At 46.4% G+C, this 27,211-nt stretch overlaps 10 protein-coding genes across 10 annotated transcripts; 7 read left to right on the forward strand and 3 right to left on the reverse strand.

The window, feature by feature from the left end:
* The first annotated feature begins 507 nt into the window (after window positions 1-507).
* Window positions 508-1,978, forward strand: V1508DRAFT_426600 (uncharacterized protein). Its single transcript, XM_066941590.1, has one exon. It carries the CDS (start codon window positions 597-599, stop codon window positions 1,821-1,823), a length of 1,227 nt encoding a protein of 408 aa, XP_066792812.1. The 5' UTR covers window positions 508-596; the 3' UTR covers window positions 1,824-1,978.
* A 4,540-nt stretch (window positions 1,979-6,518) lies between these two features.
* On the forward strand, window positions 6,519-7,914 carry V1508DRAFT_426607 (Zinc/iron permease). Its single transcript, XM_066941591.1, has one exon. It carries the CDS (start codon window positions 6,606-6,608, stop codon window positions 7,740-7,742), a length of 1,137 nt encoding a protein of 378 aa, XP_066792813.1. The 5' UTR covers window positions 6,519-6,605; the 3' UTR covers window positions 7,743-7,914.
* A 2,868-nt stretch (window positions 7,915-10,782) lies between these two features.
* On the reverse strand, window positions 10,783-12,437 carry V1508DRAFT_458196 (uncharacterized protein; the record flags this gene model as incomplete). The annotated part of the gene is made up of 3 exons (XM_066942709.1): window positions 10,783-11,253; window positions 11,372-11,948; window positions 12,433-12,437. 3 exons carry the CDS (start codon window positions 12,435-12,437, stop codon window positions 11,191-11,193), a joined length of 645 nt encoding a protein of 214 aa, XP_066792814.1. The 3' UTR covers window positions 10,783-11,190.
* Window positions 12,438-12,943: 506 nt separating this feature from the next.
* Window positions 12,944-13,198, forward strand: V1508DRAFT_361157 (uncharacterized protein; the record flags this gene model as incomplete). Its single annotated transcript, XM_066937170.1, has 2 exons — window positions 12,944-12,964; window positions 13,019-13,198. 2 exons carry the CDS (start codon window positions 12,944-12,946, stop codon window positions 13,196-13,198), a joined length of 201 nt encoding a protein of 66 aa, XP_066792815.1.
* A 1,225-nt stretch (window positions 13,199-14,423) lies between these two features.
* Window positions 14,424-15,399, forward strand: V1508DRAFT_426618 (uncharacterized protein). The gene is made up of 2 exons (XM_066941592.1): window positions 14,424-14,818; window positions 14,873-15,399. Exons 1-2 carry the CDS (start codon window positions 14,809-14,811, stop codon window positions 15,067-15,069), a joined length of 207 nt encoding a protein of 68 aa, XP_066792816.1. The 5' UTR covers window positions 14,424-14,808; the 3' UTR covers window positions 15,070-15,399.
* A 1,215-nt stretch (window positions 15,400-16,614) lies between these two features.
* Window positions 16,615-17,889, reverse strand: V1508DRAFT_400416 (uncharacterized protein; the record flags this gene model as incomplete). Its single annotated transcript, XM_066938336.1, has 3 exons — window positions 16,615-17,016; window positions 17,073-17,362; window positions 17,745-17,889. 3 exons carry the CDS (start codon window positions 17,887-17,889, stop codon window positions 16,615-16,617), a joined length of 837 nt encoding a protein of 278 aa, XP_066792817.1.
* A 1,426-nt stretch (window positions 17,890-19,315) lies between these two features.
* V1508DRAFT_361176 (major facilitator superfamily domain-containing protein) lies at window positions 19,316-21,015 on the forward strand (the record flags this gene model as incomplete). Its single annotated transcript, XM_066937172.1, has 5 exons — window positions 19,316-19,460; window positions 19,516-19,590; window positions 19,643-19,700; window positions 19,759-20,758; window positions 20,815-21,015. The coding sequence occupies 5 exons, from the start codon at window positions 19,316-19,318 to the stop codon at window positions 21,013-21,015; spliced, it is 1,479 nt and encodes a 492-aa protein (XP_066792818.1).
* Window positions 21,016-22,462: 1,447 nt separating this feature from the next.
* Window positions 22,463-22,855, forward strand: V1508DRAFT_361164 (uncharacterized protein; the record flags this gene model as incomplete). Its single annotated transcript, XM_066937171.1, has 1 exon — window positions 22,463-22,855. A coding segment is annotated over one exon (393 nt), but the record flags the coding sequence as incomplete, so codon positions are not given.
* Window positions 22,856-23,958: 1,103 nt separating this feature from the next.
* On the reverse strand, window positions 23,959-25,536 carry V1508DRAFT_23080 (Alpha/Beta hydrolase protein). Its single transcript, XM_066936311.1, has 2 exons — window positions 25,215-25,536; window positions 23,959-25,151 (listed from the first exon to the last, which is right to left on the reverse strand). The coding sequence occupies exons 1-2, from the start codon at window positions 25,374-25,376 to the stop codon at window positions 24,366-24,368; spliced, it is 948 nt and encodes a 315-aa protein (XP_066792820.1). The 5' UTR covers window positions 25,377-25,536; the 3' UTR covers window positions 23,959-24,365.
* A 299-nt stretch (window positions 25,537-25,835) lies between these two features.
* V1508DRAFT_406763 (uncharacterized protein) lies at window positions 25,836-27,089 on the forward strand (the record flags this gene model as incomplete). Its single annotated transcript, XM_066938797.1, has 9 exons — window positions 25,836-25,897; window positions 25,963-25,970; window positions 26,036-26,118; window positions 26,245-26,352; window positions 26,374-26,384; window positions 26,419-26,461; window positions 26,496-26,550; window positions 26,620-26,798; window positions 26,823-27,089. 9 exons carry the CDS (start codon window positions 25,836-25,838, stop codon window positions 27,087-27,089), a joined length of 816 nt encoding a protein of 271 aa, XP_066792821.1.
* Between the last annotated feature and the right edge of the window lie 122 nt (window positions 27,090-27,211).

A 27,211-nucleotide genomic window follows, 5' to 3' on the forward strand; every position in this document is an offset into this window, starting at 1 on the left:
ATAAATGTTGGTCGAGGACCCAGTATTATGGATCGCCGTGAGTTTCCGGCATTGCCCGATCGCCCGTACGCGGAAATACACCGGGGTGTGCCCGAGGGAAAGTAAATTCGTCGTTCGACCATAGTAATAATTCCTTTAAGATATACATTAAATTGTAAGCACTGGCTATAGAGTATGCGAGGGCGTACGCCCTGTTAATTAACCTAGGGAGGCGGGCCGACTGTGACTTCGCCAATCGCAATCTAGATAGAAACGGTGCAAGGTGGTCCCTGCATCTGTCACTGAACTGTCAACCGCAACTGTCACACTACTTCAGATACCATGCAACATGTCATCATAGGCACTATCGGTATATTGAATTCTGTCGGTACCCACTACACATGGAAAGAATCAGCCTACGATCTCCAGGCGCCATTATGACCCACATCACAGAGTTTGTGGCGTGAGTAGCCAGTCAAATACATGAGAAACAAATTCTAGTCCGGAAATCTCTCATAGAGATGAGGATAAATACTAGTGCAAAGTCCGGATCTCGCAACTTCAATCTCCAATTACCGGCAGACTCTCACGCTGATTATACACTCACCCTCCTGGCAATGGTTTACATCAGGGACATATTACTTGCTACTATCGCCATCAGTGGAGCCCTGGCTACTCCGGTCGTCAAGCGAGACACTGCGACTCCAGCGGCGTCCGTCTCATATGCCATACCGTCCTATTTAACACCGGTGCGGGCTGCGCCAAATCCTTCGTACTACGTCTGGCCTGCCAACAACACAAACTTCGTCGTCGAATCTTTAGAGGACTTTGGCAAGATGGAGGATCCGGACAATCCATTGACTATATATCGCGATGGCGGAGGCTCATGCAATATCGGTAACCGCACGATCTGGTTCTTCTGCGATACACTAGGATACGACAACGGCACATTCAAGGCCATGACTGACAATTCGCTCAGTGTCGCTCAAAGCTTCGATGAACCGTCGTTACTGGCGGATGCAACCTCGAATTCTCTCTATTCATACGGCTGGCAACCAGCCGTGCCTTACACTAGTGAAGAGTATCCGTGGAGAAACTGGCCCTCCCAGAGATTCACATTGTGGACATACACCAATTGCCTCCAAACTACCGACACTCAAGCAGTCCACTTTTTCCATGTTTACAAATCCAATTCGTTCACGTCATCTTCGAACTGGGGAAATACGATGGCGATATTGAATTTCGACACGGACACGAACATGTTGACAGTAACACGCAATGAGCAGGTAACATTTCCTAACACGACTTACTCGTACGGCTCCTTCGCGTCTATGGTAGTTAACGGAGTTGCGTTCCTCTATGCCCTCGATAATACCTATTCCGGAGGCAAGGACGTCCACGTCGCCAGAGTCGCCACCTGGCAAATCACACAGTACAGCAAGTATCAGTATTACGATGCGTCGACCAAAACTTGGAGCTATACTCAGCCACAGCCCACGGCACGGCGCCAATCAGCGGCGGTCATATCAAATTGGATTCCCTATTCGACCGGGTCTATGTTCTACTCCGAGTACCACAACGCGTACCTCCTCATCTATTTCGACAACTGGGCAGATTCCACGTTCAAAGTGTCGTACGCGCCTAGTCCTGTCGGGCCCTGGACCACGGATAATAAGGTTCTTTATACTCTACCTCAAGGGCCGCGTGGATATGATTACGGTGGCGTCCCACATGTCCAGTATTACCAAAATGACGGACCGTCAGGAAAATCGATATTGCTCCACTATTCGTACCAGGACACCACGTACACATATACAAGAGCGGCGAAATTAACTTTTGCGTAATTTAAATTCCAAGAATGGGTTTAGTAAAAATGTACAATTATAATGGGATGCGATCTTGTAGACTGCTAGATTTGGAGTTCACGCACTTGGTCAACTAGAATGCTACATAGAATTTAGATAATTTAATAATATATGCAACAAATTACTTACCGATATACCTGCCCATTTGCTAAGTGAAACCGCGATTGGTATCGAGTAATCAATGACAATATCCCCAGGCTGTGCAGTCATAGGCACACGAGCCGCACACAGGGACACTCTGAAAGTGCGACATTCCGCTGATGACAATTTCAGTACATGATCCCATCACTTGGATTATCGCCTGCTACATGACTGTAGAAAACACGACCACGGTGTACATATCATCGACAAGATTCCATCTGAACACACCAATTGGATCTAGGCCAGCGCGAAGTAAAGCTTCTTTTGGCAGCCTAAAGAAACCGTCTCCCCCTTCTGTCATAGTCCCTCGAAGGGTAAGCTCCGAATTACGCGGGTTGCACTTCGAACATGACTTGCATGTGTCCTATGACACTCTCGATATCTAGCACTCGATGTCGACGAGGTAGCACATCTGCATGGCCCCTGAGGAACCACACTGCAGCGCTAGAGACGTAAAGGTGGGTGGTGACAATTACCACGACTGCAGATAGGCCTAGTACAGGGAGAAACCGACCAGCAAGAGGCATTGGCATGGTAGTGACTTGGACTCACTGGGGTACTGGACTATTCCGAGAAGCGATGCGTTTGAGGCGATCCTTTGTTCTGTAGAAGGTGGTAGCCCATATTGGTTCTTGGAATATTGATAATAAGGCCAATTATCAAATCGACTCCTGGCGCGAGCGTCTAGAGGAGCACAAATCCCTGATCAGAATAACCAGCTTTCCTGAAGCCTGTAATCTCATTTGACGAATCAGGACACATCTACTACAATCGAGGCGCAGTTGTTGGCGTATATTGAGCAGTTATTCGAGTGTAGTTCGATGTGACATGAATTGTTGGTGCACTGCTGGTTCTGTCAACGCACTTGGAAGTACTTTGGAAGCAAGTGGCCGAGCTGGCTCATCAGAAATAAATAAAAATGTAAAAGCAGTCATGAATCAAGTCTGTGTGTGGGAGTGCATGGCACTGGTGCAAGGCTAGGGTACAGATGTAAGGTGAGCATCAAGGTGGACTAGCCGCATATCTATTCAGTCGTCGCGCTGAAACCCACTCTGCACTGCCGTTGGTTGTGATCTGCGAGAGGAGTCTATGGTGTGCTCGCACAATTTAGCCGTTGGCGTTGTCTGGAGCACTGCATTCTTTTTCAGCGAATTATCGTTACTTTAGTGTAATATGAAGGAGCTTTCTGCTGTTGTCTCTATTTTCTTTCCAGAGGGATGATGTCTGCTAGCTTTCAAGATCGTAGGCGCTGACTGAGTTTATACTTTCTACCCGGATTGAATTATCTGGCACAATCACAGTTGAAGCTTCTGCAACCATTCCGATTGCCGTCCTCGCTAGCCATCTCGCCATTCAGAATCACCCCAGCAAGAGGTGTCAACCATGCTAGATCGTGGTAAGCATTTTGGCTATTATTCATTCTTCCATGGACAATATTTCGTGGGTAATCCGAACTCAAACCTTATTTGTTATTCGATAACTTTAGAGCCTAGGTCGGGTTCTGAGACATTGGTGATCCCTATGGTAATCAATTCGATAACTCTGAAATCTTTTTCTCGCGTTATTTTGATTTGTCCTAGACCGCTTTGATCGAGGTGTCATATTATGAATGTGGGATTTAATTAATACCAGCAATTGATAATTTAAGTACTGTAGTAGACGCGAACTCGTCCCGAACGCGACGGACTAGCCCATTTAAGGAAATATAACTTCCCAATACAGTATAGTCACGTAATATTACAAACCTCATTTAAATTAGCTTTGAGTACCTCGCGGCCATAAGTTGTCCCTTCTCATAGTTAAGAGCTCTGGTACCCCACCAAGTAGTACCAGCGACAATCTTTGTAATTTTTGATTTACAGCAAAATCGCAGCGACGTATTATGTAAAATACACTTGTTAACAGCTTGATGTATATTTTCAAGCACAAAAGTTAATTGTGGTGGCCTGGATGTTCTCTATTCGGTCAGCAGCTTTTTGGATTTGGAGGATCTCAGCGGACGTCTGGAGTCTCCGCGTTCCTCTAGGACGGCTAATTCTCGGAAGTACATTTTGTGAGTCCTTAAGGACAGAGAGCACCTCAGGTTGGGGACCCTGCGAACGATGTTTAGAGTATCGGCTGAACTCTCCAGCGAGGATGAGTATGCGTGACGTCAAGGGGCAGACCAAGCTGTATCTGATGTGAGCATAGTAACAGATAACGACTCCTGACTGTACAACTGCATTCGTCAATCGTGGCCTCCTCGTCCTGATGATTCAATTTCTTTACAACTTCTGCATGCACTAGCTCCAGCGCACATCGGGATATCGCAGTACACAACAACGAATTCTCAACCTGGTTTCTGACCTCCAGCGGTACAAACAGTTTTCATTCGAACTGATGACGCTGAGCTGTTGTGACCGCTCAATGTCACTGTGGCTTATTTTCTTGGCGGCTGCATAGAGCGTTCCAGAACAAGAGGTTAATACACACTTCATTGAACCGTGACTTCGTTCCACTCGGGAAGTGGTGCTAATCCCAAAGTTTGGATGCTTGCATATATATCATTCTGCCCGTCGTTCACATTGCCCGCCTACCCACCACTGATTTCTGCTGGGAACTTTTTCCTGAGTTGTTCCAGCTCCTTCTACTGATTTCCGCTGTCAATCGAGCTCGCGATTTGCTTAGCAGATTTCATAATGTTATCAAATACTTCAAAGCTCTCGAACTGTTTTCTGCAGATTTTCAGCATGTTCTGCTCGATGTGCCATCGGCAGAGCTGGTTGCGTGGTCGGGAATAGAGAGGGCCATCATGAGGGCCTTGTATGCGTCAGCTCGTCAGGGAAACCAATTTGTTCTGTTCGAAATTAGCATGACACTGTGTATTGAAATACAATTTCACTCACTCAGTTGCTGCATAACCCAGATGTAGAAACTGGTTTGCTCGCTGGTCCCAAAGCACAATGCTATCCTCAAGGTGCGCAAGTTATGGTCCACTGTGACAATGTTCACCAGTGGCAAGCGGAACCTATTTGTTTTGTATGTAGCATTGATAATTACCATCTGTGCGTATACACGTGCCTTAACGTCAGCAGGCTTGCAGAAGAACAAACCGAGAGTGTTGTCCACAGCCACTTGAACTCGGTATAGGTAACATTCGTCCCTCCCCAGCAAGGACAGTCCGTATGTAGTATTCAATACTGACGCAATTGTGCTAAGAGATGCGGACGAGTGCCTCACAAGGTCGAGCATAGTTTCTCTGCGCTCAGCAGTCATGGATCAGTTCTCCGGATAAGAACTTTCAAGCTGGTATCCTTCATGTCGATCATCCAGCAGTGTAACAAAACCAACGACTCATTGAGCTGCGCCTTGGAGCGCGCCACAAGGACAGTCACAAAGCATGCTTCGCACTTCTTTTTGACGGGTAACGCCATTGTCACTTTTGCTGCCCTTTGTCATCGGACGCTTCTGGTGTTGTATGGCTTTTTGGCGCAGTTGCATAACAGCAATAGTTTCTGGTATTTGTTTTTGGCTAACAATTCTTCACTGCGAAATTATGATGGATTGCGTACTCGTTCACGAATTGTTTGGCTTGACAGACCGATTCTATAGGTATGCGGATTGTTGACCGCCGCTACGCACAAGCCAGTTGTAACTGGATCCATTATAGCTGCAGTACGGGCAGGGAAAATGGCGAAGATAATAGATGAGAGAATCTAGCACATCTATGAACTACGCAACTCCTTCCTCCGACGGCGTCAACCCCATAGTCAGATACGTATTACGCCGATATGACTTCCACCTATGCCACAATTGGAATTTCTTGCAGGTCCGGAGCTGACTAATGTACCTCGGATGGCACTCAGTGTTCTGCGTGAATTTTCTGGCATGGCCTAAGCGGTTTATGTGTCATACCCTTTTCCAAGTCGGACTTCAACGCATGAGCCTCAGCTGTGCGGCTCGGTTCTGCATCACTCCCCTGTACTTGACGCCTAATCGAACTCGAAGGTTGAAGCGAAGCTTTATGTCAGACAGGGGGTCTAGGCCCCGTGATGGCATCGGCACGAAGCTGTTCTGAACCATTTTCTTCCGTACCTTGATGTCTACGGACGATCGCTTACCGGTTTTCAACACGGCAATGCCGGCTTAAGGCGACCCGAAAACAAATGCCGTCGCTGGCAGTTGGATGACCAGCAACGCCAATTATTTCAACGAGGGGGGCATTGTAGAACAAAGAAGGAAGGGCACCGTGCCAATTTAATATCATCAGATCGGAGTGTGTTATTACACTGAGTGACTCGGACTGGGCCATCCGGCTGGCGTTAATTGACGTTAGTATGCGGCTATTAGGTACAGTAGCTAGGACCCTATCCGTTTGTCCTATTTGTCTTGACAAAGATTTTGACTGTGGCGTAATTCGCGCGGAATAACATCGACGAAATCTGTCTTACTGCCGCCAAGGTTCTCGTTGGCTCCCAGTTGCGAAGGAACCAGTAACCACCAAGGTAGACCACTCCCTACAAAAGACCTGGGCTCGTTGTCTCCCCCGCCGGGTTAAATAATGACAGCAGTTGAGTGTCAAGCCCGCATTTCAACGCACATACTCAAATACGACGGTACTTCCGCAATTATAGTATAACTATGTCGAGCACATTCGATCCCACCAATGTCGATCTTGACACCGCAGACCCGGCACAAGTTGTCTGCTATATCAATGCATCGCAGAACGATTACAACGGCCACTTGGGTGCACGAATTTCTGCAGTTTTCGTCATACTGGTCGTGTCCACGGTAGCTACCTTTTTCCCTGTCGCTGCCGTGCGAGTTCGGATGTTAAAAATGCCGCTCTATGTATATATGTTCGCTCGCTATTTTGGTGCCGGGGTCATTGTTGCTACAGCTTTTATTCATCTTCTTGACCCCGCGTATGCGGAGATAGGACCGCAGACTTGCGTTGGCATGACAGGAGGTTGGGCAAGCTACTCATGGCCGCCTGCGATTGCGTTGGTCTCCGTTATTTTTATCTTTCTCTTGGACTTTTCGGCCGAGAGATATGTCGAGCTCAAGTTCGGTTTTTCGCACACTGATGTGAACGTTGAAGATATTATTGTCAAGCAGCACGAAGACACTGCCATTGGAGAATCTGGCACACATCAACACCTTCACACTGATGACCAGAATCTCGGCGGTGGAGTTCTTTCTACTTCCGCCTCGGCATTTCAGTCCGACAAAATGGAAACGACAGTTACGGACGTCGAAGCCCTTAAAGAGAGTGTCAATTTACATCTCTTCAGAGAGCAAATTGCGGCGTTTCTTATTCTTGAATTTGGCGTCATTGTTCACTCTGTAATCATTGGCTTGAATCTCGGAGTCGTCGGAAGCGAGTTTTCAAAGTTGTATCCGGTTATTGTATTCCACCAGTCCTTTGAGGGTCTAGGTATTGGTGCCAGAATGAGTGCAATTCCCTTTCCAAAAAAATATCGGTACCTTCCCTGGATATTGTGCTCTGCCTATGGGCTAACAACACCGCTCGCCATTTCTATCGGCCTTGGTGTTCGCACGACTTACTCCAGCGGCTCTTTCACAGCTAACATAGTCGCGGGCGTTCTTGATTCAACGTCAGCCGGTATTCTGATGTACACCGGTCTCGTAGAGCTTTTGGCCAGAGACTTTCTCTTCAACCCGCACAGGTCGAAGAGCAGCAGTCAGTTGACTTTTATGCTCGTCTCCCTACTGGCTGGCGCTGGCATAATGGCTCTGCTTGGCAAATGGGCTTGAGCTATGTTTTGGTGTGACTTTAATTTGGCGGAGCCAATGACCGAGAACTATCGATCCATAATATATGGAAAACTGTTATGTTAATGATTTGTATGTGTACGTCGTTTACTGCTATATTATCGGTGCTGCTATTTAGAAATCGAGTGATTAATACATTGAAAGTATATCTGCAGATATAGTACAAACATTTTTGAAATTTATAAAACTTAGCAATCACTTAGAGGACCTCAGCATCAGTTTAAGAATTGCATATGTCCTGAAACAGCAAGCCCGCTTGCAGCACATAACGTTCAAAGCGCTAAGTTGTATGTGTGCCTGACTTTTCGGGCTAAAGTGAGCCGCATCAAACAAGCGGTTGATATTCGTAATTGTGCAGGAGATACGCCAGGCCCATTCAGCGCTACAGACCTGACTTTCGTAGCCGTTGCATTAGCATGCGTAACATCTCAGGATTGTGAAGTGAAATAGCTGTGCGCAAAATTTCGATAACATCGGTGTGCAGCGGAATAAATGGCGCGACCCGGCACTAATGGTTGAGATCGTGAATAAAACTGCCTTGGTTATAGCGCATGTTATGCTAGGGCTGTTTCGAATACGAATATCGGGGGGTTTTCCCATTATTCGATATTCGACTCTTTCAAAGGCATTCGAATAATGCTCGATATTCGTATTCGACAAGTAAGGTTTAGATCGAATAATATCGGCTCGAATATTCGTATTCGATCGAATATCGACGCAAATCACGTGAGAATACTTAAATACGTTAAAGCATTTCCTATTAAAGGCTAGTTTAGGGAGCGGAAAACCTATATCTAATAACAGCTCTCAATTCTAAAGAGAATGTTTCCCCAGATGGCCTTCAGTAGTCCCGGCTTCAGAGGTCACGAGGTGTCAGTGGAAAGAATGTTCAATGCAGGGAGGGATATATTGGCGGTGCGGAGACATTCGATGAAGGACGAAACTATGCGCATGTTGACGTTGATGGGCGTCACAAAGCAACTCTAGCCCTTTCCGTCTTGTTTCTTGTTTTGTCATCTTGTCATCTTGTGCAAATTCAACATAGAGAAGTCGCATACAGCCGGAATCACTTCTGCAGTGTAAGATCGTGCAGCACTAATCCCAGTCTGGCTCCAAGCGGGACCGAGCAAATCGGACAACTAATGCTATAACTGGCAAATGCCTGTATCAGAAGGCGTAGGGCTTCGCGCAGCTTGAAACCCCACTGAATTCATTTCTCTACCGTTGATTACGTAATACTCTTTCGAATATCGAATATCGGCACGATATGTCGAATATTCGATTCGATGGTCGAAGAATGCTTCGAATAATATTCGATATTCGTATGCGACGCCGGGGGATTGGCCGATATCGTATCCGACGCCGATAATCGGTCGAATAATATTCGCCAAGTCGAATATCGTCAACAGCCCTATGTTATGCCACACACAGTGTTTTCATGCCCCAGCGGAAAATGAATTGAAAAACCGAACTGCGTAAACCCAGATGTGGAGGGCGTTGCGGGCATTCCCACGTGTCCCCTGACGGAGCAAACGTAGGGCTCTCAAGGGGGAGGTAGATATGCTCGCACGCTTAAAAGACCACCAGAAAGCTGTTGTCGAGCTACGATGCGACGAAAGAGGAGCTTGACGCTGGGTCTAATGAAATACCTTTTTGACAGATTCCTACTTCCACGGAAGAGTCTACATGGTCTCTGACTGTCCGCTGTCAACATAGCGCTTAGGAAGTGTCATCGCTGGCTCCGAAAGAAGCATAAAAGAGTCACCATTACTCACCAAGGCCCAGCTGCGCACCTTGCAAATGCTTCCTAGGGGTGTCCACGAATAACGAATTATGAATACGAATATATGACGGTTTCTTGCTTACTAATGCGAATACGAATAAAATAACTTTTATTCGTAAATTAACTTATTCGTAATATTCGTAAATTTTTTAAACATATGCAAAATTAAATCACGCCTCCCTGGCCTGCCAACCCTTATAAACTGCTCTCAACAACATCAATTTTCTCATCGTCTCGCCACTCAATGAGTGCCTCCGCAAACCTAGAAGGTCTCCCCCTGTGTTGAATAGTCTTTCGACAGCCACCTCAGACGCAGGAATAGCCAAATAATCTCTTGCTGCAGCTGCCAACCGAGGATACTCATCCTGGTTCAGTCGCCACCATTCGAAGAGCCAGCCTCTTTCCATCGTCACCCCGTCATTGAGTATGACTAGCTCACTGTCAAAATAACGGTCGATGTCAGACACGTGGCGTTTTTGCGGTTTCAATTTCTGTAACACTCGTGCTTCAATACTGTGTCCTGTGACTGGGATTTCATTTGAAATCGACAACTGCTCTGTTGTCCGCGGATATTGTTGGTGTAGTACCTCTTTCAGGTGACTAACAACGATCGCGGCGGTTGACTCTCCTAGTTCCTTCTCCAAAAGTAGAGCTTTGAATCTTGGATCCAGCACCGGGGCTATATAATATGCGTCTTGCGCATCCATGCAGGCGTAGTACTTCTGATACTTTTTCAAGCCAACGGAGACAGCGAGGGCAATATGTGTATCAAGTTCTGAAAATTCTCCCTCCATACAAGCAGCACCATTTAGCATGTCTTGCAACTCATAGTATATTGGAATTGCCAGACTGATCTGTGGCTCTCGTTTGGAAACGGTAAGAGTGAACTCCTCGAATTTTTTTCAGAAGTGTCAATCTGTTGTAGACGGTCCCAGTCTTGGGTACTAAAAGGAGGAAGATAATGTTGGTGGTCAATCCACTTCCTTATCTGCTGCTTTGCTCCGAGGGCATCTCGGATCATTCGGAAGTGTGCAATTCCAACGGGTGTCCACATCGTATTCGATGAACTTCTCCCTCAATCCGTTTGCTTTGCAGATAATCTTCCACTGTTGCTTTCGTTGTGGCGTCCGAGCAATCCAAAGAGCCATGATCCGAAGTCTAGATAGTGCCGAATGCGATCCAATTTCTTGCTTTACTTGCATGAGATCACAAGCGTCAACTGCCGTCTTGCGATCGCCCGCTTCCAAGGCAGAAAGAATGTCACTGACAATTAGATTCATCACATGTGCCAGACACCGGACATAGCTGTCAGTACCTTGAAAGCGTAATTGCCCTGTGCCAGTAGCTTTCTCTTCTGTTAAAGACTGTTCCTGTAAATGGAAGTATAGTTCAGACACTAGAGTTTCGTTGTTTGCAGCATTATCTGCCGTAATGGTAAGAAGCTTGTCGTTCGATTCGGAGCTCGGCCAAGGTCTTATGCAACAGATTTGCCATATTCTCCAGTGTGAGCACCGCATATTTCTGTAAGCTCAAGAACATATTCCCGATACTGCAAATCATGGGTCATCCAATATCCAATCACTCCTAACAGGGCTCTCGAATTTTTGCTGGTCCTAACATCCAGTGACAATGCAATGCTCTGGCAAGTTAGTGCCAGTTCTTCAACCAATTGAGCTCGACACACAGTAAATTCCCAGTCAATTCGACGAGCTACCGTTCGGCGGCCCGCGAACGGAAGTGAGACACCCGATAGATCGTCGAATATCTGCTGGAATGCCGGGGATTCAATTGCCATGAAGGCCATATCATCCAGGACCACCCAACACACCAAATTCTGCTCTAAGATTTTCGCTACGTTATCCTTAGCACTTTTCCTGAACATTGTAGCAACCGATTGCTGCCTCATTCTCCTTTCCTCCACGCCAGGATGATGGCCGCCGCTAGATGAAATGCCATGCCTGTTAAGGTGAAGTTTCATGTTGCTTGTGGACGTCGCTCGGGCAGAATCTGTCGTCTTCCAATTACACATTGTGCATCGTATCTCCCTATCTTCTATTGGTCCTTTTTTACCTCGCTTTGGATACCATAACTTTCCAGGAAGGGAATTGATGCTGAAGTGCGACCACAGTGAGAGATTTTGGCTTTTGGTCGGAGGCGTTGATGACTGATCCGAAACGCGAGAGGATTCCGGCAGCTCTTTAACCGACGAAATTTGTTCCTGAGAACAGTCTGCGCTTGTAGAGTCTGCTGAAGTAGCATAGCTTGGAGTCCATTGACTTGCCGAGTCATTATGCGTAATTGGCTCACTGCCCTCAATTGGTAAATTCAATCGCGACTTCTTCGTGATCCGGTCTTCAGGACCTGCCTCCTCGTCACTGCCGTCATTAAGCAGGTGATAGTCGATTCTGTTAAGAGTGCCGAAGACGGTCGGATATGGCAACGGATAACACGTCCACCCCGCTGACAGCTGAGATCTCACAATCGCTGTCAGACATCTTGTTGTAAGATAGGATATTGGATTAATCTCCAAGGGATTGAAAATTGGCAGAATAAGACGCGTCGTTGAGTTATTCATTGACGCGGTACTCCTTGACGCGTCATGATTGGCTGAATTAAAGTTCTGTTACGGCGCTAGCGTTTTGGCAAAATTACGAATAATATTCGTTATTCGTATTAAACGTTCCGAATTTTATTCCCTACGAATAAAGGAATTTCTGCGAATACGAATAACGAATATTGTTCTTCAGAAGCTATTATATTACTAGCTAATCGGCTTAATGGTCCGAGAACCCCGTGCAGGGACATTGCACGTGGTCAGCTCCTGCCACAGTATGCGCCGCACTTCGCGCAAACAGCGTTCTTAAGAGCAGCTAAGGAATCACACGTGACGTCATTCAATTAGCGGGTCTCCGGAGCTCAACTGAGCTGCAGCTAGTCCTTCTTGTCCCATTTCTACTACTTGTCTCATACGACAATGACTATGGGTGGAGAATAGTGGGCCGCAGTAGTTAAGATCGACAGTGTTGCTATTTAGACTTAATTGGACCCGCCTTTTACTGATTTTATTTTGGCTGCAGATCTGCCGATCCTTTCGCGTTGGAGCCAATGAGGGCTACGTCACAACTTCTTTCAGGTTTTCGAAGCGATAGACACTATGATGGAAATATCGGAGGCAGAACCCGTGTCCTGGCGTTTTCTACCGCGACTTTGCCAGTCACTCGTATGGGGTATTTATAAGGAGGGTGCGTGGACGCGGTTCCTGGAACCTGAACCGAAAATAATCTCTACCAGGAAGTCACATTTGATCAATACCTGCCTATATCGTCAATCAATCAAACCAATAATCAGAGCATACCCATTATCTCAGATTTCAAGTCACCAGTACTAAAATCAGTAAGATATGGGTCTAATCTTCTCATGTGTACGGTCCCTTTCATACCGCGTTCAAATTGGAAATTAACATCTTCCCCAACAGATTGTGTCAATTTTCGAAGCCATTGGTGCGGCCCTGATGGCCGTTGTCAACGGCATTGGCAGCATCCTGCAAGCCATCATCTCCGGCATAGTCGCGCTCTTCGATATCATCATCTCTTGTCTCACCTGCGGTAGCATGGGTCGTAGGAGCAGCGCGGCTACGACGACGTCGATGGTTTAGCGCTATCTCGATCGGAAAGGAGGAGGGAAAGATGGGAGGAGAAGGAACTGGCGATAGTGCGAGCCGTCGGAATAGCCACAGTGGTCAACGAGGGTTGTGGTTGTAGATTGGCTACATTGGCGCGATTGCACAGGTGAGAGAGATCGCCGTCGCTGATGAATGAAGGAACGAGTTGCAGATGTATGCCACTTTCAATGACGTGTATTGTTAATTATCCTTTCTTCGTTGCGTTTCCCGTCACAATTCACACCATCAAGGTTCTAATCCCCTCAGTTGAACGGGAGTGTCGAGGATGCGACGAACACATTGACGCGACTCAACTCAGACTTTCGACCCTTAAGGGTTACCACTTGAACAACTTAATTAGACCCTTGATGCTGCTGAGTTCAGAACACTTTCTTTCCCATTGACGCGACTCTATACATACCGCCCATCCTGCTGAGCTTGAGAAACACGTTCTTGTTTATTCATTCACCACTAAATATTATTAACCTTCATTCCGCCACCACCATACCTTCCCCGCCCCGGGTATCAAAATAATAGTCTCAAAAATGTGGGTTCTTGGATGACTAGGGTTCAGGGTAAAGGACAACATTGGCAGATGCCCAACCCGACGGCTTTCTTTCTTGTGGACGCTGCTGTCGCGATCTCATCATTGCAAATTAACTCGAGTTATCCTTGACTTCCTCCAATCCAGCGGTTCTGAGACAGCAGTCATAGATTTTGAAAAAAGATATTACAACGGTTGAGCGGGAGCGTTGAAAACTGACACGTATGGACGATAACTTCATTCTGGTCATGTGCCTACTGGTTGAGTACTATTACCTTTTAGTCCACAGGCAACGTTTTTGTAGCTGGGCAACCATCAGCGGACGCTTGTCGTTTGTTTGAAACCTGTGTAGGTCAGCCTTGGACACAGTATGAAGCAGAAGAACTGAGTGGATAGTCTTTAGTTTCAAAGAGCTACAAGTGGGGAATAGCCGGAATGGATTGACATTATTGTGGTACGTGGGTCGACACCTTCTGTCCAGGCAGTGAATAAAGTTGAATTCTTATTAAATTAAGTTTCAGCAGGACGTAACCTAGAATTTCGAGAGTTCTTGTTTGATAAGAATGAATGAGTGTGAATCATGTAGTGAAGTGAGGATTAGGGTTGGGCCACTAAAGTTACAGTAACACGCATAACTTAACTCCTAGAGCAGAGAATGACGTAAGAGAGGTTGAGCCGGACGTCAACCACGGCACCTCCGGCACGGCCAGATACAAGATTATCTACGAGTTTACAAAAGTTTAACTCAGGCTATTGGGATGATCAAGGGAAGGCGCAAGGAAACGGGCGCCGTTCTTGAGGTCAATGCCGACGATGTCGCCTGATCACATGTTACTGCACGAACCCAGGACCCTGGAAACATAAGGAGCAAATGCTCGTGACAACCTTGGTTAACATTACTGCAGGCAGCTTAAATTTCATGGGCTACGTCTTGACGATGAAACTCGATCGTCTTCGTGTCATCTTGCAACGCGTCGTTCGACTATGGCAAGAGCTCTGCCGGCCACCTAACTAAAGCCGAGGCTCCACTCATTACGGCGAGTCCAAGTCCGCGCTGAACATGGCCTTGGGTAAGCGACCGCTATTTCCCGATTACAGGTCGCGGTATATTGCTAACGGTACAGTACTTCCACAACCAACTCAATTCGTCCGGCTTCACGATCGTGCCGATTCACCCCGGCCTGGTGGTAACCGACATGAACCGTTCGGTGCGATCTCGAGTGAGGAGAGCGCGAAGAAGATGTTTGACGCGGTCGATGCCCTGTCCGTGAAGGACGAGTTTTTCTTGAGAAATTACGATGGATCTGTTCTTGCGTGGTAAGCGAGTGGGCATATAGGGCTGTTGGCGGATGGCGGATATGGCAGATTCTATCCGCCTCGAATAAATATCCGCCGCATTTTAAGTTGGCGGATAAGGCGGATAATTTCCTAATTAGGAAAGATCGATGTGGAGTATTTTTAGTGGCAGGTCCAAGGTTCACAGTATTGTAGCCGAGAAGTGTATATTCCGGGAAGGCTTAGAGTATATTATATCGCAATGTCCTAGCTATGGATTTCAAGGTTTGTATTCGAGATTTGAAAAAAACTGGATTATTTCCTGGGAATTTAGAACTAAATGTGCGGCTCAGACAGAGCATTTCACATTCTTGTCGACGCGCTTGCAGAATGCAGATCGTCGATGCCAGTACGCGTGTGCTGACAAGTACATTGTCTATGTAATCCTGATATTTTATTTACTTTAATGTGAGAGAGTCGTATTAACGGGCACGATGATAATTTGACTGCCAAATAACGTTTGCCGCTAACCTATCAAAGGAAATCCTCTAATCTAATTAGGCTAGTGTAATCATTTAGATTTATCCGATTAAGGCGGATATGAAGGCCGATTTATTCGACAAGACGGCGGATGAGGATCCGACAAACTTGCAATGGCGGATGACGGATGACGGATGTAAATCCGCCAAACTTGCGGCGGCGGATGGCGGCTGGCGGATACGGTCAAATTAGGCGGATATCCGCATCCGTCACAGGGCAAATATGAGCGTGAGTTTATTGCCTGTTTGAAAGTACTTAGGATATTGTGAAAAGCATAGAAACGTCTAGCCTACGATTGTAGAGTGTAAAATGTTATTAGGGCTACGCGCCAAAGTGGAACATCTAGAAGGGTCCAGGTGGTCCCACATTGTAGAACTCTCAACCATAAATGGAGAGGGCATGAACCTGTAGATAGAAGTGATATGGGTAATTGACCTCTGAAGTGAGTCAGTACAGAAGCCTACGAATAGCCATGTCTTAAGGGTGTCGCCAGGTGTTACAATGGACATATATTTGCCTAATGTCACCCAAAAACAGAGGAGAGAAGAACCACTTATATACATGGGGGTTTGGCACCTGAACGCAACACATCAAAATAACTACTAAGCGTCTACTAAATATCCGCGTGTAACACCCCACCAGGTTGATTGGTAAAAGCGAGTTTTTTCAGTCGTCGTTTTCAAATGGGGCTTCAGCCTGAATCACGGCGTTAATGTCGACTAATCCCAATTGATGGATGAAATGGTTGAACTGTTGTCGAGACATCGGCTTGATGAGTCCGTCGGCAGGAATGTCCTTAGTAGAGAACCAGTCAATCAGAAGACTATCCTGCTGAAATTGTCGGCCGAGCCAATGATGACGAACATCTACATGTTTGAGCTTTGTGCGAAAGTTCGGTGTATCGGCTCTGACTAGCACTTATGTACGCCAACTCTGATATGATAGTCGGGCAGTCAAGCTACTGCTTATATGCATCATGTAGTAGCATTAGAAGCCGCATATATCTCAGCCTTCATGGAGTATCTCCGTACCCCAAGTGCCCAATAATCTCTCAACTGAGATTGAGAAGGCTGGTATAGCTAAGTAATCCCCGGCAGAGCGATCCCACGATCCACGGCACCAGAAGCCAAAGGCCCGGGCACGCGGTCTGGGACCGGCTCGCACTGTCCAGAACGACGACAACATGCGTCCGGAAATCGTCCCTGACGAGTTCCCAGACCTCCCGCGCCCATTCGCGATCAAACATCGCAAAAGCCTCAAATTCCAACGGACTATTGACTGGGACGTTGAGGACATCCCTGGGCCCCGCCATGTGCAGTACGTGAAATTGCACGAAGTCCCTCATCCCTCTCTCGACTTCATCCTGCCAGTCGTCCTCAGAGAAGTCAGCAGAGATCAACGCCGCGCTGTCGATCTCCCAATCGGCAACCACGGAAACTGCACATTCTGCATCCTTTTGGATGCCGCATATAGCTGGCAATCCTTAAGGAACCGCCCCACTCTCCGCACCTCATCGAAAGCGTTCCCCTTTTTCAAAGCGGGCTCCGACAGGGACGCCACTTGGGTAGTGCCCACCAACATCTCGTTATATTTCGGCAGTGCTTCTGCCTCCGGCAGCTGCAACAAAGGCAACAACCCAGAGACAAGGACCTGGTGCGCGAACGTTTCGTCCAGCACGGGCGACTGCTGGATCTCGTGGCCTTCCCACCAGTGTTGCAGTGGCCGGACCAGGGGCGGATGCACCCGCCGCTCCTTTCTGTCCAAGTACCTGCGGCGCAGGTACTCCCGGCGATCAGGCGCTGAGCGTAATCATTCCTATGGACCCTCCACCAGTCGCATAGCCAATCCGGATCTTCCATGTCATTGGCCTCAACGCGGGCGCTGTTAAATACCGATCAATGTCAGACAGTTGAGGCTGGCATTAACCCTGTAGTCTCTGTAAGATCCTGCTGGCAAGTTTTGTCTCTTACGACTTTGCTCTTCTGGAGGCTGTGTGATAAGTAGTTCTGCAGTTTCAGGGTCAGGGTTCAGGGTGAGTGAATATTGCCACACAGGTCTTGTATAATCTTCCCACTAGTGTACTCGTCGTCCAATTCATTGGAAAAGGTGTCCCTTCACACGGGGATCCATGATTTTAGTGCCGTGTAATATGTATCCGACGCATCCATAAAAGTGTAGTACTAATGTACATCTTGATGCCCGCTTTGGCATCACTCGCAATATCTGGCTCGAGATCTGCATAGTCTTCCTTTCGCTCAGAAACATCTTGCAATAAGTCATACAGCTCGTAGTATACTGGTGCTGAAGTCCGCCACAGATCTGGCATCCCTCGCTATGAACTTGATTGCAACGAGTTCTGAGGAGCAAGTTCACACACATGTGCGTGATAATCCAGCAAGCAAAATCGAGACAAGCAAATTTCCCAGTGGTGAGAAAACCCTACAACCCGTGCCCTTGAGAACGGCAGAGGGCTTCAGACTGGGTTCTCCTAAACCCGACAGGATGGTCGCAAGAGAGATGTCCCCAAGTAATACCTAAATTTACGCTGTAAAATGGTTGCTGAACCTGGCTAATATGAATTGCTTATGCGACGGCTGCATCGGTTGTGCTTATGCGCATAACACTCCATTCATGGCATGTTGAGCGCCTGGAATTGATTTTCATGAGACATCTTTACTCGCATAGAGAGCACAAGAGATATAGATGAGGGAATAAGACTGTCTGTCTTCTGCAGCATGCATAGTGATTGCCCTGTGCCGAATGAAGCTTCGGTCTGCTTGGCCAGTGCGGGATTATGCTGCTACCGCAAAGTTTGTCATGCGCGTCGATAAGAACATCGCTCACTATTCTTGTGGCGGCATAGCGTTATTATCGTGTTCGACGATAAGGGCCCGGACAACCACAAATATTGCGCCAGACTTATATTCATGTCATTTACAACCTTCGGACAAATTACTTCATGTGCCAATGCATCAATACGCATTCGCCACCTAACCATTGACTATCGCTATAATCGAGTTCAATCTTCTTAAAGCCCCACATCGTTGTGGGACTGCCTAGGTACCAGCACGAAGAGTTTGGTAGGCCAATCAGCCGTAGAATATCTCTCAATTTCCGGATCCACGTTGACGTGTCAAATCCATTTGCTCGCACATGCCAGCGAAAGCGATCGTGGACACACGTCAGGAATGGCATGAAGGAGAAAGAGGCACTTGCGGGATTTTTCACGTTGACTTCTCCCGAGGTAAGATGGGAGAAGATGGTTATCAGAGGTTTACCGTCATCTCCATGATCGTACAAGTGATGATGACCGAACCCTAAATGTTGCATACCTCTTGTGCAGCATATAGAGTACATAGATTTTACCGCCATTGAACGGCTCGGGCCAATGTAGAAGCGCCGCTGATTGCACAAACGCGCTGACCATACGTTACCTTAGCAGCATTATGCGTACGCCGCAAAGCTTATCGTGCCAAAGCTATTCGGCTGCCAATGGCCTTTCCCACTTCCGATAAGAAAAAAGCGCAACTTTTCCTGCCCATAGTCTCGGATGCTGATAGCGCTTATCGTTGGCGTTCTGACTCGCGAAGTCTCGATGGCGCACTTATTAGAGTGATGGTCCGTAGGTCCTTACCGAACGAAATCCGGTTGCTATATCATCCTTGCTAGAGTTATATTCAATTTCCACTACAGTTGCCTTTTTTTGACTTCGGCTATTCAGTACAGGCTTAAAGATGGGTTTTGATTACTTCATGAATCCCGTCGCGGAATGGATCGGATGGTTTCCCAAGCATATGCCAAGAGAAGAACGTGTTCTAGTGCATAAGCTTGACTTCCTCATCTTGGTATTCGCTTGTTTCTCCACTTGGGCTAATACTTTGGACGTGAATGCCATCTGTACGCTTTTTGCAATTCTACTTCTTGACACTTTCCATTAACATTATGTGTGGAGATAATGCGTATGTGTCTGGTATGCTTGACGACCTTCAACTCTATGGCAATAAGCTCAATTACCTTAATGCCGTGTGTATGTTCGATCGTAATTCTTGTCTCGTATTGCCGCTAAATGATTTCTTTAGACTTTATTGGTACTATCGTCTTCCAGATCCCTAGTAATGCACTTCTTACAGTGCTTCCGTGAGTCTGTTTCTGAAAAATTAGTCTAAGTACCATACAGCTAATGCCATATTAACAGTGCTGAGTACTATATTCCTACTTGTGAAATTCTGTGGGGACTCTTTACTTTGGGTACGGCGTTTGTGAAAAATTATAACCAACTGATGGTTATGAGATTCTTTGTTGGCGTGACGTCAACACCTTGTTGGGTTTGCAACGTCGCTATCTTGAACTCTTGGTACCGAAAGCAGGAGCTTGGAAAGCGCAACGCTGTATACTATTGTACTTGGCCCCTTGGATCTATGTTTTCGGGCTATCTCCAGAACGCTTGTCTTACGTTGGACGGAGTGGCTGGACTACAAGGTTGGCGATGGTTGTTCATCATGTGCACTATCATCACTCTTCCTATTTCATTTATTGGCATTTTTTTCTTTCCCAACGTTCCGTCTCGCTGCAAATCACGATGGTTAACTCCGCGGGAGAAAGAGTTGGCGCAAACTAGGCTACTGGAAGAAGGTTTTGCTCCCAGCGTTGGACTTAACTGGAAAGTCATGAAGCGTGTCTTCACAACTTGGCAGACTTGGGTTTTCTTAATTCTTGCGAACCTCTTCTGGCAGACCCCCTATGCGGCGGGCACACCGTATTTGCTTTGGCTTAATGACGTTTTGTATCCTGCGCAAACTACTGCGGATATAAATATGGTGAACAATCTCAGCACTGCCGGTATGGCTATATCCATTGTGTCTGCTTTGTTCTTCGCATTTTATAGCGATTGGCGTGGAAACAGGTGGGATTCAATGCTTATGGCTGGCGTCGTGGTACTTGCCTGCAATGTTATTCTCCTAATTTGGAATGTTTCGAACAGCGCAAAATTTTTTGCATTTATTGCTCTTGGATTCTGCAATGGTCCCATTAACCTGGTCATTGCATGGGTTGCCGAATCTCTAGCGTATGATTTAGAGGTTAGGACGATTGCCATCGCCGTTATTAATATGGGATGGGCCGTGTTGGCTTTGGTTCTGCCATTAACCGTATGGCAAACTGTTGATGCGCCGAGATATTGGGCTGGATATATTTTTGTATGGTATTTTTATAATGTCGATAAGCAGTTTTAGTACTAACTGGTTATGTTTAGGCTGTTACTATCAGTGCTTTAGAAGTTGTTATGATCCCACTCCCGATCTATTTGGAACGCAGAGACAAGAGACTCGGACTTCACCAGATTGAATCGGCAACTGTTATTTCCACTGACGACGTTTCGTTAGATATTGACATCTCGCCTTCCGAGAAAGACGCTGAGAAACATACTGGAGTCGTTGTCGTCACCGAAGTTTAGGCCAGCTAACAGTTATCTATACTTACACATTGAGGTATTTAATTACGATACTGTATATATTATACCTAGAATTATAAGCGCTTTTGGAAATACGTTCGATCGTGGAGGGGCTTTTAACCCTATAGAAGTAACGTCAGGGGTTGAAACAGGATGACAGGGCGTGCTTTTTCCTCCATACCCTCAAGATGTTTAAAATGGAGATTCATGGAGAGTAAGCCAACCATTCCTCTTTGGGACTAGTATAAAGTACACCTCGGTATCAAAACCCGAAGTGAATGTTCACCGCCACTTTGTCGTCGACGTTATCCCGTCGTGTCTCAGAACGCGTCAAGTTCGATGTTATCCAATATTTTATCTGAATCTTTCTCCTCCACGCGCGACTATCATGAATCAAGCTACATTGAACCAAATAGCCTTGCCCGCTGCAGAAGTCATTCTTATGATCTATACATAGGGATGATTTTTGAGTCGGAATATGCAGCGAGAGCTTATGTCAACGCTTACGCGATACATCGTAATTTCGCAGTTAGGAATGGTGTAGTAAAACACAAGGATCAGACACTATTGTTATCCTCAAATTCAGTATAAAGCCGCTCAACACTAGAAATCTCTCAATAGCAGTAACTGCAGGAGACAACAACGACCCAACCCGTGTTAAACAAGCACGAAGCATGCCTTGTGACTGTCCTTGGAGAGTCCGCTTCAAGAAACAGCTAAACGGCTCGTGGATACTTACGCAACTTTTGATGAACATCAAAGACTCCAGCTTGAAGGCGTCAACCCATTAACTTATCCGGAGAACAGACTCATGACTCCAGACGCCAAAAGAACTATGATAGACCTTGTCCAGCACTCTTCTGCCCCTCTTAGCACGATTACTTTAATAACTAACACCTCTTACGGACTGTAGCTGTTCGTTAGAGACCTCTATAGTCGGACTTACGATTACACGCAAATCAAAGAAACACTTACAGACACTACGGGATCAAGGGTACATATACCAAGTTAAGCTGGCACCTGACAATGCTCGAGGCATTGTTCTTTTCCAAGCCTAAAGATATTCATAAGCACGACTACAGGGACAAATGATCATCATTGATAGTACGTACAAGACTATAAATTCCGACTGCAACTGGTGAATATCGTAACAGTGGATAATAACCTGGGCACTGGGAGAGTCGCATTGTGCTCTGTCACCAATGGGAAAACGAATGAGTACAGGGTTCAGGGAACCCTGAACCCAACCCCCGAACTTTGAGTAATACTCCTCATCCAAAAGCCTTCGACCACGATCTAGCATATCTGACATCTACTTGCACATTGTTTGTCGATTTTAGATGATCTATCATGCGTCCACAGTGCTTCCAATTCAAATTAGCGGGCAGCGTGCGTACGACTCACCTGCGCCAGCCTCTCTCAATACGACTTCTGATGCGGCATTACGTTTTTCCGATGCCGCCAATTGGCCATACAGTTGTGGTGCCCGAAGAGGGGCAAAGGGCCACTAGAGGATCGAGAGATACGATGTACTCGATGTAATTGGAGGACAACTGATTCCGCAAGAGCAACATCAACATCAAACATGAGATTTCACCTCACCAAACATGGGATCTTTTCAAATGGCTCCGAAAGTGGCCTGGAAGATGACAGATCTAGCACCAAACAACCATCAACGCCAGTTTCTTCCAGAAATGCGGAGGACAACGCAGGAAAATTTTTGGAACGAAACCTAGTACGGTGGGTAGTCCTAAATAATATGGCATTTGACGCTATCGAGTCACCGGCATCCCAGCAGATCTTCCAAGATCTACGTATTTCAATTCGTGTCGGGCACAATTAATTGACGAGCTGGACCGCACATGTCAATCGATCGCACTCTAGATGCCTGGAAGAGCAAAAATTCCAAGGCAATACTGGGAGTTATTGGTCATTGGTTGACTGCTGATTTCCAGTACCAAGAGAGGGTTATTGAGTTTGCGGAAATCAGCGGCATCCATAGCGTGAGAGAATATAGCAAAGTTACTTCAGAAAACCTTAGAGGAACTTCAGATTGAGCATAAGCTCCTGGCAATCACCGCAGATAACGCTGCCAATAATGAAACTTTGGTTCGGAATTGTATTTCAATCTGGCGGAGAAATTCAGCGATGTCGATCTCCTGCAGGCGAAAAGGGGCCCTTACGGTTTCAAGGGCTGGACAGCTATATCCACTGCACGGCACATGTACTTAATCTGATCGTTGGTGATATACTTTCAGCATTGAAAGCCGGCGATCATAGTACGCCTCAGTTTCAGCTTGTGATCATGCAGAAGAACAACGAGATTGGACTACACTCCGCATTGGCTCGACTTCGAATTATGGCCCTGTGGATATCAAGAACTCGGAAGAGCAAGCAACAATTGAAGCTGATTTGTCAGAGCAATCGGTCGAAGGATAAGTTTATCGTGTATGACGTCGATAGGCTGGAACTCAACCCGTAGGATGCTTAGAGATGCACTGAACGCGAAGCGGCAGACGAAAAAGTGGATTGAGAATCAAACTTATCTCCCGCCTGTCACCGCGGAAGATTGGGATCGTCCGCAGCAAATTGAAGGTGTCCTTGCAAAATTTGAGGAATTCACGCTTGCTGTTTCGAAGCGCCAACCACAAATTAGCTTGGCCCTACCCATCTACTACGAGCGTCAGTAGAAAGGTTGTTTAACAGTAGACGCGGTTACTAGGCTTACGGAGGAACTCGTTGAGCGCGGGCACTATGAGACGTCTTCTGTTGCTGCGAGATGTATACAAATCTGAGGATATTAGTACTATTTAGGACATACGAATAATACGAATAATTACGAATAATGAATATTTTATTCGTACGAAGATTATATAAGCAGCCGAGAGCAATTTATTTGTACTCGATTTACGAATATTCGTAAAGTCGTTATTCGTGTGCACCCCTAACACGGCCCTTAGACTAAATACAAATATAACTCAGAGGGCAGTTTTTGATTAATTACTTATTCTCAATATTACCCTAGCCCGCGAACAATTTACAAACCCAGTTAATCCCAACAGTTGGTTGCTAATTCAACGGTTGATTGGGCAGCAGCGAGCTTCGAGGGGTAGCACTTTCCACGGTCTTCTTTAACTATTAGGAAATTTGGGCTTTAATTCGCGATTAATGTTTACCATGCAAAGCGAGCTCGTCTCCTGTTTATAGTTTTTCTGCATTCCTCCCATTCTCTGATTTCTGCTCATTTAACTAACAACTTATGCAATCCCAGTATAAATTATCGCCTGGTTCGGTCGACGACAAAGTGCTCAAAATCAGCATGTTAGTCTGTGTGTTGAGTAATACTGACCAGATCAAGGAAGCCATTTCTGGGTGACGAACTCCAATCCCTGCTTCAGCCATGGCGTCTCTAGCGTAGCGGTGGCATCTAGTCCATGTTCACCCGGTTCAACGGCAAAGTGGACTTTGGATTCTGGCAGCTTCGTCCTTAGTTTTGTCACAAATGAGTCGCTCTCCTCGAATGGAACTGCCGAGTCGTCACGCCCGTGGAAAATGAACAAAGGTGGGACAGAGTCCACATGCTCAAGCTGCTCCATTGGGAATAATGTTGGCGGACCATTACCGAAGAAATCCAATAGCCGACCCTGTTGCACTATGGCAAAGGCAAGATCACTGCGGTCAGGTGGGACAGCGGAGGTCACGATTATCTGATTCCTAGTAAATTTGGTCGTGTGCCCATCAATAATGTTGGAAGGCAGCATTGGACAGCCAAGAATGGGCTTCTCAAAAGCTTTGGTGTAGAAGTCTGACTTGAGATCAATCATGGGATAGGCCGCAATGGCTGCGCTAATGCCCGGTTGGGAAAGTGCAGACTGGATGACGAGATAGCCACCTGCGCTCTCACCGACGACGAGGAGCTTCTCCATATCAACATTGATACCGCTGCCGCATGAGGAGAGGAAAGCAGGAAGGTCGCGACGCACCCAGGTCCAGATATCGGACACGTCTTCATTGATGTCCGCACCAGTTGACTCGGGAAGCAGGCGATAGTCGGGAGTCACAATAATCGCAGAGTGTAGGAGAGCGTATTCGATAATCCAGCTGGCGAACCAATCGGCAAAGAGTCGCGAACCAGTGATCTGTCAAGGACACCTGAGTAAGGCATATAGGATTATTGAAGTATAGCAGGGAAAGCGACTAACCAGATATCCACCATGAAATCGGACTATGACCGGACGGTTACCCGATGAGAGGTGTTTAGGGATTAATATGTCGACCGCAATTTCGTGGTCACCAACCTTTTTGTAGCAAGTTGTCCATATGTTGAACTCCGCAAATTTGGTGGAGGCCATAGTGGAGGCCATAGTGGCTTGAGAATGGAAAGAATTCGTGGTGAGAGCGTACTGGTCAATTGGGTGAAGAAATCTGAATAGAGTTTATTCTCCAGAGTCAAGTAAGGGTGTCTCGGTTTCAGGCTGACCAAGGAGCCAGTGCAGCAACTTCCCCATGAATCTCCTAATAATATTATTCGTATTCGACGCTCCCAATCTTATTCGTGGCGAATAACGGAAAATCTGCGATAACGATCACGATAAGGTAAAACTAAAAAAAAAACAGGTTTAGGGTTTATTCATAGTTCTACTGGCCATCATCCTGTTGTTTCTTCAATCATATTTTCTCTCACATGACAAGCAATTCTGTTGTGCATCCTCCCTTATCGCTTATCGAATCATCTAAGTTTTTTTCGAGGATCAAAGTACTGCCAGAAAAGTGCATCTTGTCGCACTTCGGTGTGCTGCGCGACATTTTAAGAACTTCAACAAATGTTTGTCGGCAATGGTGGTAAGTCTGTAATGAGTTGCAAAAAATTGTGGGGACAATGCAGGTAAGTCGATAGATTCGATAGAATTGCCAGAAATGTCTGAAGTTCTCCGCTAACTAAATCTCTAGAGACGGAGGTCCGGGAACTGAAGGACGCTGCATACAATCCTGATGAGCAATTGAATTAATGAGACCCACGAAGACTTCATTGAAGTCGTCTCGCCGTTTCTGGAACGACATGACAAGCATATATTTAACCGCGAAACGCAATCTCTGAAATTGCGAGTTACATCTCTGGGATTCCTTTGTACTCCGGAGTGATGTTTCCGTAGCTCTGCGCTCTCAAACTGAACACCGAGAGCTACAGATACAAGCTGCGTCGCATTTGAGAAATGACATTTTTGATTGTAGCGGTTGCTACTTTCATTTGCGACGTGCAAAGAGAGGGTAAACGGGCCCGAGTTCATTCTGACCTGCCATCGCCCGCAGGAAAGAAAAACTCAGCGAGATCTAGAGACTGTACAGTGATATACAAGTAAGACTAAATATTGGTTCATACATCTACCAACTCAATCTCTCCGTTAGCTGCGAAATATATTTGTCTCATCACGGCGAATTTCGTATAGCTGTCTTGAAAAGTTCCGACTGCGATAATAACTTAGGACCACAAGTGTCATACGGAAACACAAAAATTCCATGTCACGAAGAGGTACAAAGGTATATCCAAGTACAGCAACTCCTAACCCCTTGTCTAATTTATCAGAATTTGATCCAAATGGCGGACAGTCCTCAGTTTAAGAACACAGCATTGCACGCGATCACTAGACAGCAAGTCTGTAACATCTGGCCTTCACTTACAAGAAAAGGAGTGGGAACGGGACGCCCCTGATGACATCAGATCTGCACAGCTGCTGTTGGAAGGACAGGACCGGTGTCGATGGATTGAAGGACTTCAGGAACCTGGAGTTTCATTGGGATTCATTACTTAGTGTTTCAGCGACAAGCTTAAATACGATGGTGCGAAAATGACAGAGGTATTTATCGATTCAACATTTGGTACTAATAAGGACGGATGCGAGCTCTACTGCGTCGAATATGACCTTGTTTTTCTAGCTCTATCCTACTTGCTACTAGATACCCTTGGCGTCCGGGAGGTAGGCAAGAGGGGAACCCGGCTGACGGCGTGGCTCACTAACGTTACGAGCTGCAAGGCTAGATCCGAACGTGGTTCATACCGACAAGGACTTTCCAGGTAATAAATATCAATTTCACGTTGGTATTCCTGTTGTTTGATTATCGCTGGAATGGATGACAGGATCGTTGAGGGGGAGTCTAAAAATTCCATGTTAAGGTCGTATTTAGTGTCCATGGCGGCACA

Source organism: Lipomyces doorenjongii (assembly GCF_038497915.1).
Source record: "Lipomyces doorenjongii strain NRRL Y-27504 unplaced genomic scaffold V1508scaffold_100, whole genome shotgun sequence".
NCBI lineage: Eukaryota > Fungi > Ascomycota > Lipomycetes > Lipomycetales > Lipomycetaceae > Lipomyces > Lipomyces doorenjongii.